The 10,939-nt window shown below is 35.9% G+C and overlaps 1 protein-coding gene across 1 annotated transcript in view; it reads right to left on the bottom strand.

Annotated features, from left to right (window-relative positions):
- Positions 1-5,532: 5,532 nt before the first annotated feature.
- Positions 5,533-10,939, bottom strand: part of LOC148865265 (Leucine-rich repeat protein kinase family protein) — a 30,306-nt gene continuing 24,899 nt past the window's right edge. Inside the window, exons 14-16 of the mRNA XM_088976372.1 lie at positions 8,228-8,396; positions 8,023-8,155; positions 5,533-5,871 (exon numbers count right to left, since the gene is read on the bottom strand). Of these exons, the coding sequence (XP_088832498.1) occupies positions 5,653-5,871; positions 8,023-8,155; positions 8,228-8,396 (521 nt within the window). The 3' untranslated portion in view covers positions 5,533-5,652. The remainder of the gene's footprint in view (positions 5,872-8,022; positions 8,156-8,227; positions 8,397-10,939) is intronic.

Raw genomic sequence — 10,939 nt, 5'->3', positions numbered from 1 at the left:
TTGTTTATGATGCAGGTCTGAAGAGAGAGAGGGTTTTGGGTAGGGGTGTTCACGGTTCGGGAGCATTTTTGTAACTGAATTGATAGTATTGGTTTTTGAAAAATGGGTAATTGAAACCAAACCAAAACTTATTGATCAACCGATTGACCGATTTGGTTAATCGTCGGTTTGGTTTTTTTAATTTTAACAATATATATTATAAAAATATATAAATATATAATAAAAATTTATAAATATATATATAATTCGTCAGTTTTTTGTTTTTTTAATTTTAACAATATATATTATAAAAATATATAAATATATAATAAAAATTTATAAATATATATATAATGCATAATTATTAATTTATAATATATAAAAAATATATTATATACATAAATATATAGAAATATATATATACCAATCAGTTCGATTAACCGTTAATTTTCTATATTAACTAACCGGATCTAACCAATACCTTCGACTTTTTAAAAACATCAAACTAAAATCGAATTGATCAATTCAATTAACCAATTTCTTTATTCAATTTCAATCGATTTTTTTTTATTAATTCAAATTTTTGGGTTTTTTTGCTCACCTAACACAGCAATTCAAACATATCACATTACACAGTTTACATGGTACCTGTTACGCCAACCACTTCGTTATTCTAAGAAAAAATAAAAAAGACAACAAGGAATGACTAGGGTTTGGGATTCCATATCTATGTTCCTTCCTATTGATGTCTCATAGAATCATGTGAAGGAGAAATAGACTGTAGACATGGACAATGCCTAATGGACTGTGAATTTGTAGTAAAATAAAGGAAATGAATTTGGTTGCATGTTGACCAAAACCTCATAATTACTTTGTGGGGTCCATGTCAAGCCGACCAACAAAGATTTTTGGTTTTTCCTATGTCGTTTTGTCCTGGCTGCATTATAGACTTATAGTTTAACATTCTATTACATTACAACAACAAAAAAAAAATACAAATTTGAGTTATAAAAAAATAATACAAAATTGAGAAACACAAGGGCAAATAATATATCAAATAAACTTGACGACATTGTGAAAATGGGTCGGATCTTCTAAAAAAAATGGGTCAGATCCAATGCCCAACAACGGTTCAAAGTATTTAAAACATTGATAGTATTAAAAGCCGATTTTTTATGGGGGTTCTGCAATGGGGCAGCCTGTCCACTGTCCCAGTCGAACCGTATACCTTTGCATATACGGACAAGTTAGGATACGGGTTATATAAAAACACATCATAAGAAATACATGTTTTGGTAGTTTAGATCGAATGGCATAAATAATAATAATAATAATAATAATAAAGCTTAAAAAGAAGATAGTTTACATGAAATATGAACTATTAAGAAACCAAACATCATCTTAATGAATGCCTTACCCCAACTAATAAGAATAATATTGGCCTACCAAGAATTAAGGCATATACTATTAATATATGTAATACATAAAAATATGTAAATATTAATGATCAATTAAGCTTTTAATTAATAAACATTAAGAATTAAAAAAAGAATACAACAATGGCCAGTAAGTGGTATTGGGTAACATATGATGATCTTATGTTTTTCTTTAATGTATAAAGATGACCTTATGTTTATGCCATGGAATGCATCAATTTGTGAAGCTCTTATTATAATTTTGAAGTCTCTAGCAGATCTACTTAAAAGTAATCGATGTAAGTGTACGAGGTTGTTATTTTATATTGGCTTTCCTTATCTTCTCGATGGGATTGAATTGTTAAAGACCAAAAGCATATTTCAGATCAAGGCTTAAAATATCAATATCAATACGTTTCTGTGTATCTCGATGTTTAGATACACATGGATTTTTTTTTCAAAAATTGGTTTTTAGGGAGTTAAAAACAGGTATTTTTTATTAAAAAAGTGGGGTCCCAAATGACCTATAAACATGTGTATCAGGACCCAAAAGATATGATATGATATTCTCAATACAGGGCGTATCGTATCGAAATTTTGAACCTTGAATCATATTACTTTAATTATTTTTGAGTAAATTGTTGAAACTTCCCCTAATATTTCTGGCCACAGTTGAAACCTCCCCTGAAGTTTGCTAATTGCGATACCTCCCCTGAACTTATTGGCACAGTTGCAATTTAACCCCCTCTATTAAAAACTTAATATCATATAACAAGAGTCATGAAAAATGTCCCAAATACCCATGCAATTAGTTAGTTACTATGACACTGGTTCCCACAGAAAAACAATACAAACTATATAAACAACTAAAAAAGTGAATTTAAAGTTGTAGATTTACCTTCGAGTGATTGGTATGAAGGGCAATTTTGGAAAATAAATCAATTTCAGAAAAGAGTTGGGAAAGGTTTAGGCTAGCAATTCATCTAAAGATAATTTGGCAAATAAACATTTTGTCCAAAAGTAATTGTATAGATATTTTGGACATTTTCGTGCCTCCTTTTAGGCTCCATTCGCTTACCGATAAAGGAGGGAGTTGGTAAATGGATATCTCTTTCTCATTGACCAATTTTACAATGTTCTTTTTGCAATAAATACGTGCCCCATTGTGACGGTCTGACACAGGCTTAGCCTTGCCTACGCTTGGCAGGCTTATGTTAGGGACATGCTCGTCATTTTTGCCTGTAAGATTTCTGGGAAAACTGATGTCATCTTCAGGCAGACCACCAAAAGCTTAACGTACTCTTTGAGGAGGGGTGGTCGACTTCCTTGGGTGCCTAACCTTGGCACTCCTAGACCTCCATCCCTTTGCGGGGCCGCCTTGGTTAACGGCTAGCATGGCTACCAGGGTTTCTCATGGGCGCACACTTGCTCATGGGGACAGTGTTGGACCGGCACTACGCTACCGACTCTCAAGGGAGGCTTGGCATGAGGGCTTGGCTCAAGCATGACCCTTCACCACGCCAGTCCCTTGCCCAAGCTGAGTGAGCTATCCCGTTGCCTCTAGCGCATGGGTGTGTTTCGGCCTAAGCAGTTGCCTATCATCATGGCACTAGGTGCCTATCATCATCGGCATTCAGGAGACCCATCACATCAGTGCCAAGTCACCTCATCGGCGCATGGTCGCCTTGCATTATGGTTGTCCCCCTTTAGCACGTAAGCGGCGCCTCCCATGGACCGGTTTGAGCCAGGAGAGTGCCTCGGCCATTGGACTTGAGGTCATGATCCAGTGCTATTGACTTTGGTGGAGCCATCCCATCGGGCAACTCCTAGCCTCTATGCGTACAAAAGCTTGTCTTGGCCTGCCTTGGCTAGGACGCTGCACGGGTTTCTTCCCTGTAGAACTACTCCCGTGACACCATGGTAAAGAGAGTTTCATTTACCCGAGTAAAACTTACCTTTTCCCCCAGGTGGGTGTATAGCTTTCTCACTTGGGGGAAAAGTTTATAAAACATAATAGGATATGTTTATCCATTTTAACATTAGCTTGTTATAGTTTAAAAAATTGTTACCTTATTTACTTAAGAATCAAAAGAACATTGGTAGGTGTTACCCAATAAACATTTACCCGGATAAGTGAAACATTTGTAAACAAACGGGTCAAATAAATGAGCGATTACTATTATTTGCATTCGTTACTTCAATATTTGTGATTTCTCACTCTATCCATAAGAAAATTGTTTTAGACGATTGAGATTTCTGGTTTTTCGGTGGTTATTTTTACAAGGAGATTACAAAAAATTTTAAAGAAACACATAGAAAGGTTTACAGTTGATGTTTTGTTTCATATCTGCAAGCGAGGTTTTTAGTTTTTATTTTTTAGGAGAGAAAAAATAGAGAAAAAGAAAGCAACCAGCGAGCTCACTAGTGACATGGTAATCGAAAATAAGGGTGAACCTAGTATTTTAAAATATTAATACAGCAGTTCAACTTTTTTCGTCACTAAAACTAACAAAAAGAATGTATTTGCACATTTATTTAAAAGTTTAGAGAAGGTTTTTGTTAGGACCAAAGTATTTGAGAGGTTTATATGATTGTTAGAAAACCTAGGGGAGGTTTTTATATTTTATTCTATTTACACCTGATTCAAAATTGGAATCTAATGGGATCCATTTGCATCCTATGTTGGTATAGCCTTGCACTAACCTCATTGTATTGGATGTGGCCATTCTTGAGTTGAATGAAATTATGGGCCCGTTTGGTGTGTCTTTTTGCATCATCTTTTGGTTGTTTACAAGTTGGGCATACCGCTTTTCAATCTATTCCCGTTTGATTTGCGGAAGATCTATCCGTCAAAAGCCGGAGCGCCAAAAAGACACAAAGCTCAATTTGGGCTGATTTCAGAGAGTTCTAAATGAAATATTTTCTCGTCTTTTGCATTTTATTTTTACAAGAAAATACGTAATACTATCAAACTAGCTTCAGATTGCTCAAATCTTCATGCAAAAAATTCAATGTCTTTTGACTGCCAAAACTAGGAGAAAATCTTCCAAAAAAAAAAATACACCAAACAGGCCCTATGTTAAGAGGGGTCCCAAAATGCATCCAAAGTCCACAATTTCAGGGTGTAGCCCAAGGCTATGCAATCTTGTCAAATGCCCAGCAGTACAGCCAGGCAAACACTCCGCCATGTCCACTGCACGGACAACAAATCACATATATCACATGGCATGACACAGTTTACAATTGTACCCGCCCCACTGTTATGTCAACCACTTGAGGTCATGGCCTCATTATATGCTCAAAAGGAGGCCATAGTTTGCTGTCACCTGTGGAACATCTTTAATATTTCTTTCTTATTAATGTCTCCTACACTCCTACCAATACATTAGAATTGAATATGATCAAGTAGACAAGGATAGTAAAATAAAGCGAAATTAAATAAGGTTTTTTACTTCTATCTTCCGCTTTAAATGTTGACTTAAACCCTATAATTATTTGGTGGGGTTCATGTCAAATTGATCAACAAAGATTTTGATTTTCCCTACGTCGTTTTGTTCAGGCTGCAGTAGTGTGGAGTGTCTATTATGGTGCAGTTTCTTAATACAATACAAAAAATCAAAAAAAAAGAAAAAATGACCCAAGCAGTTGGACTATTCGGACCGAGACCATTCAAGCAATCGATTCTGTTTTATTCCAAATCCGGTTTTTGACAAAAAACCATTGAATTGGTTAATGATTTGTTGATTCGGGCAGTCAAATCGTCAACCTATTCAACTCAGAATGAGCCATCCATTCAAGCGGTCAGACCATTTGGCTATTTTTATTTTTTTGTCAGAACGAGCCATTCATTCGAACCGTCAACCTAGAAACTAATGACCAAAATGATTTCAATTCTGAGTTAGTTTTTAAAACATTAGTGTAAAATGTATGATCTATTCACTGATTTTGTAAAATGTGGAAAAACTGTGTCCATGTAAAACCATGGGTGGGTTATTGGAACAATTGATTTATAAGTTCAAAGTACTAGAAAATGCAAAGTATCGAAAATGCAGTTTTAAGAGATGTGTGGATGATTTGAGGAGTTTATTCATGAATGATTATAAACAGATAATATGCATTCGCCATGAGGCCCATGACATTGCTTCTGAAAAAGCAAACCTTGCTTCTATAAAACCAGGTCTTTACTTTTCCATCCTCCATACAAAACTCATACAAAGCATAGGCATAAATATTAATGGTAAGAGATAAATAGTGTAATTTAATTTAAATGTCCTCTAGATGTGACATATGAAAGTTGAATACCGTATGCTTCTTTGAGCTCTGCCAACACCTCTGCCATTGTTGGCCTCTGTGAGGCATCCCTTTCAACAGACCTTGCAGCAAGAGAAGCTGCCCTTCTCATGCTCTCCATATCGAAAGTTCCTTTCAAGCAATCATCTACTATCTCAAAGGCACCTGCCTGCAAGTATGGCTTTGCCTGCAATTGAAAATTAAATGCTGATAAGAATCAAATAATTGATATTATAATATTCATGATACAACTGGTGCAGTAAAGAAATAAAATAAAAAAAAAAGAAAAAAAAAACTCTCCAAGATCTTTCACTCATATCTCTGTATCCACATCTCGAGCAAAAGATTTCCAAGCCAGTGCCTTATAAGAAATTCTTCTAGTTGCAGTGTTCAACAATTAACATATCCAGACAAAAGACAAGAGAGTTTATAGTAATAGTATGTATAACAAGAGGCGAATGCCTAACCTATATCTGTTTGTATTAGTCATGGATGAACTAAGTAAGCATTTTTACAGGAGGAGCTTACATTGTGAATGTTGTTTGTTGACAACACTGTATTGATTGAAGAAACTAGAGTGGGTTTAATTAGAAACATAGAACTATGAAGGTGCTACATCAACAGGCTTTAACATAACTACTAAACAGAATATATGCAGTACAGATTTAACAACAAAGAAAAAATGGAAAATTTAAAATTTAAAATTGGTTACCAAGAGATATTCTAATGCAACAATTTCTTGAATTAGATGGAGTGGAGAAGCATGTTGTATATCAGCATATATTTACCAAATTGAAAGTAAAAACATTCTATAAGACAGCCATATAACCATCACTACTATGTGGAGCAGAATCTTGAACAATCAAGCAGTATGTTGAAAGATGAGCATAAAGAAAGTAATGTGGATAGGTAATAAATTAGAAATGACAGAACTAGAATAGGGTGCATTTGTGCAAATCGAAGTATATCCCTGATAACTGCAAAAGTAGCCTAAGATGGTAGCATGTCTGTAGCAGACTGACCACTGCACTAGTAAGAAAATTTGAAAAAGTGACTTCATGCAAATTGAGATTACTAGAAAAGGCAGAGGAAAAAAGGACATGAAAAATGATCTGACTCATAAGTTAGAATGTGATCCTTGACAGTAATGGTGAAACCAATGTTTTCAACCCACCATTGACCCAGACATTTGAACCATTTGGATCGTCCAATCCTATTTCTGGATCCAGTTTTCCTAAAGTCCAGGATTTGACCAAAAACTGTTGACATGGTCAAAACTCATTCAACCAGGTCACTGACTCACTGGATCTCGGTTACACAGTACATGTACATCAAAACTTCCAGTGGTCACAACACTTTGCACTTGGTTGTTCCAAGGCGCCAAAGGAACTTTTTTTTCCAGAAACTCATTTTTTGGCCTCAAATCTGATTTTTAGCATTTTTTTACGCACAAAAAAATAAAAACTGAAATAGAAAATATAAATTTGACATAAAGCAATATGCATAAATACATATATAGATATATTAATGTATATAGATATTGCTGATGTGCCAGTCTGACCCATCCAACTTGGATGGTTGAAATGCTGACCTGTGACCCAGAGGCAAAAATGGATCAGCCTCTGGGTTGGTTTTTTAAAACATTGGGTGAAACAGTATGCATGTGGGCAACCCCAAAAGCTGGGAAATTGATTCCTTGAATTATAAACAAGAAATACATTTGGAATTTCAAGTTTCATCTTTAATTTCAAAATTTGGGTCATGATAAGTTTTTTGAAGCATACAATCTTCAAAATGCTGGTAAAATAATGCACAAGTTCAGTTTTGAGTGATGATGCTAATAAGCCTACCCATTTCTGTGCTTGAAGTAGGTCAAATAATCCCTTGATAATGGATCTCGGCAGTCTTCTAAAACATATCTAGGGGATGTATCAGAAGGTTTTCTCTGTTTTAATTATATTAATAAATATCTCAAGATGCTAAGCATGTTTACTAGTGTGGATTTGATAATTCCCTACAGAAACAGATTTTGCCTCTTGATAGTGAAATATTTTTACTATTCTCATGACACTGATATTCACCCCTAGGATGAAAAACTATGGATACTACACTTCAGGAGCATAAGACTCCTACATGTGTAAGGAAAAAGATGCCTTGTAATACATATTTAAGAGAATCTTAAACTTCACATGATAGCATGTGTGATTTGGCCATGTTTTCCACTACATGTTGGTCCTACACTTCTAAGAGCATAGAAACCAACTTAACTCTCTTAAAACACACCAAAAGGCAGTTAAACACAAAATCATGTGGCAGAAATAAGGAATCTTGATGGTACCCATAACACCAAGTTGTAGGAATCTGGATTGCCAGAGTGACGCAAAGGTTCACGCCCACAAATGAGCTCTAGAAGAACAACACCAAAGCTGTAAACATCACTTTTTTCAGTCAACTGCTGTGTTGAATAATACCTGCATATGAAGAAAGTAAGAATGTGGATGAATGTTGAACGAATTCATTTAAGGATGAATCTAGAGACTTACTCAGGATCAAGATACCCAGCAGTGCCCTTGACAACAGTAGTCACATGAGTCACATCTGTTGGAACCAAACTGCTTTGAAATAAACCCCAGAATACTTTTGAGGATATGAAGATTTGAACCCAAGTACTCATGGTTAGAAAGGCCATGGTCTCACTTGCCCATTGAGTTACTCAAGTGATTTGATCATTTATTTTCATTTTAATATTTGAATGTGGATAATAAGTAATGAAAAAGGTAATATTTACACCACAAGTAGACCCTGGAACCGACCCTGAACCCGAAACTGCCAAGGCCAAAACCAACCCTGGGACCAACCTTCACAGGGTAGGTTCTGGTTCCAAAATCCTAGAACCAACCCCTACAGGGTAGGTTCCAGGTTCTGCCATAAAACCAAACCTAATCGACCCATGCTCACCCCTAGTTTGAACTTTTAACATTGTATGTTTGGGTAGCCCTGCCCAAGTTGCACCCCCATATGTGTAAACATATAAATATAAATAGATAATACAGTTTGTGTTGAAAGATCAGCCAGCCCTTATTTAGCCTTACCTTTTCTTATTTTAAGTTGTCTTTATCGTGCTTTGGCTATATTACTTTGTGGGATATAGGCCTTATATTTTTCTTTTATTTTATTGCCACTTAAAGAGAGGAAGATTTGTAATTGTATCCCTTGTTTGGCCAACTTATATAAAGAAGTGGTGTCACTCTAGATTCCCATAGAGGAAGTACATTCTTGGTTTGTTGGAGTCAGGCAAGTTAGGAACTAGGTCAGCTGATACTCCTATAGACCCTAACCACAATATTTGTGTGAATGATGTAGATGTATTGCAAGACAAAGGGATGTATCAATGGTTGGTGGAAAATTGCTTTATCTCTACATGACTCAACAAGACAACTCTTGTGCTGTTACTCTGTTAGCATGGTCAGCCAATATATGCATCGGCCACGACTCTCCTTTCTGTAGTTGAAAGAATACTGTGTTACTTGAAGGAGACACCCAGCAAGGGGTTGTTATATGCTTCTCATGCATCTAAAGATTCAAAGCCTATATTGATGATGATTGTGCTAGATTTCTAGATGATAGAAGGTCCACTTCTGGGTATTGCATATTTGTTGGAGGAAACATTGTTTCTTGGAGGAGCAAGAAACAAATGGTTCATGGTGTCTCCTGAGTTATTGTGGCTAAAAACTCTTCTAATAGAGATAGGAACTGTCTTTGGTTGTCCCATGAAGTTGTTTTACGACAACCAAACTGCTATAAATATCACAAACCCAGTTTAGCATGACTGCACAAAGCATTTAAAAGTTGACAAGCATTTTATCCATGAAAGAGTGATCAATGGAGAGATTTGTTTACTTTTATAAAACCAAGTGACTATCTAGATGATTGTTTGATGGAGGGATTGCCTCGGTTGAAATTGGAAGAGGATCTTTCCAAGCTAGGCATGCATAATCATTATGCCTAGCTTGAGGGGGAGTGTTGAGAGGTGCTTAGCTGTAGGTTTTATTAATGTTTTATACTAATACAGGGTGTTGTTGTAATTGTTCATACATTAGTATAAGTTCTAATGGAAAGGGCCACACTCTAGATAGATTGATCCTGTAAAAATTCTCTCCTACCTCCCTCTCTGTCCCCCGTTTCTTCTCCTTATTTTTTACTTGTCTTCTCTTATTTTCTTCTATTTCCCAATCTTCTATTAATCAAGTGTTTTTTATTTCTTGAGGATCTTTGGAGAGCTTTGGAGTTTGCTTTTCTGCCTAGAAACACTTGGACCTATATTTTGGAGAGCTTTGGAGTAAAGAATAAACCAGAGAATCTTGGACCTATTCTTGGAAAGGAAAGTGGCTATCAGATTTTGTTTGATTTATTTCAAAACCTCATTGAGATATACAACCATTGGAAGGGCTGTCTATGGTGTTTGTAATAATTAGCTATTGATCTCTCTTTGTTCTAGTGGCCAAAAGGTTAGTTCAACCCCAAGAATTGATCTGGGTTTTTTCTTGATTTCCTTGATCCCTCTTATATTCTTTGTGGAGTGTCTAGTTCAGTTGCATTAAATTGCTGCAATGGACCCTATTTTTGGTGAGATGAAACAAGGGGTGGAACCTGGAATGGTGCTGGGAAGTGTTGTAGACCCTCAAACTGGTAGTATGATTATTACAATCACGTTAGATGACAAAAAATTACTTAGAATGGGCATAGCCTATGAAGACTAATTGTAATTATTCCTGATGGAATTAGAAAAATTATATGGTGATGTCTTGGTTGATTAGTTCTATGAAGCCTTACATTATTGCAATTGTTTATGGATGAAGATAACCAAAGAAGTTTGGGATTGTGGTTCACAGACCCACTTACATCCTCTAGATGTTGCCAGAGCTTATTACCTAAGGCTTCAGGTTAAGAACCTAAAGTAGGGAGATAGTCCTCTTGATCTTTATTTTTCCACTCTACAGTCATACTAGTAGGTGATTGGTTGGGTTAAAACCTAGAATATGACTTCACTAGGCAGCATATTTTGACTTGTGGGGATCACACTCTTTCTTAGACTCTCTTATGAAAAGTAGGAGGAGGGTCATACTTCAGCTGGCCTCAAATTTGTTTGCCCATGTAGCTATAGCTAAGCCTAAGCTAGAGAGCACCTTAAAATTTGTCCACCATAAAACCCATTACTCAGGCCAGGCTAATACCATCAAGGAGAGCATGAGCCC

Source organism: Nelumbo lutea, chromosome 3 (genome assembly GCF_056320005.1).
Source record: "Nelumbo lutea isolate HS-2025 chromosome 3, American lotus-T2T, whole genome shotgun sequence".
NCBI classification, from domain to species: Eukaryota; Viridiplantae; Streptophyta; class Magnoliopsida; order Proteales; family Nelumbonaceae; genus Nelumbo; species Nelumbo lutea.
This window is presented reverse-complemented; position numbering and strand designations above follow the sequence as displayed.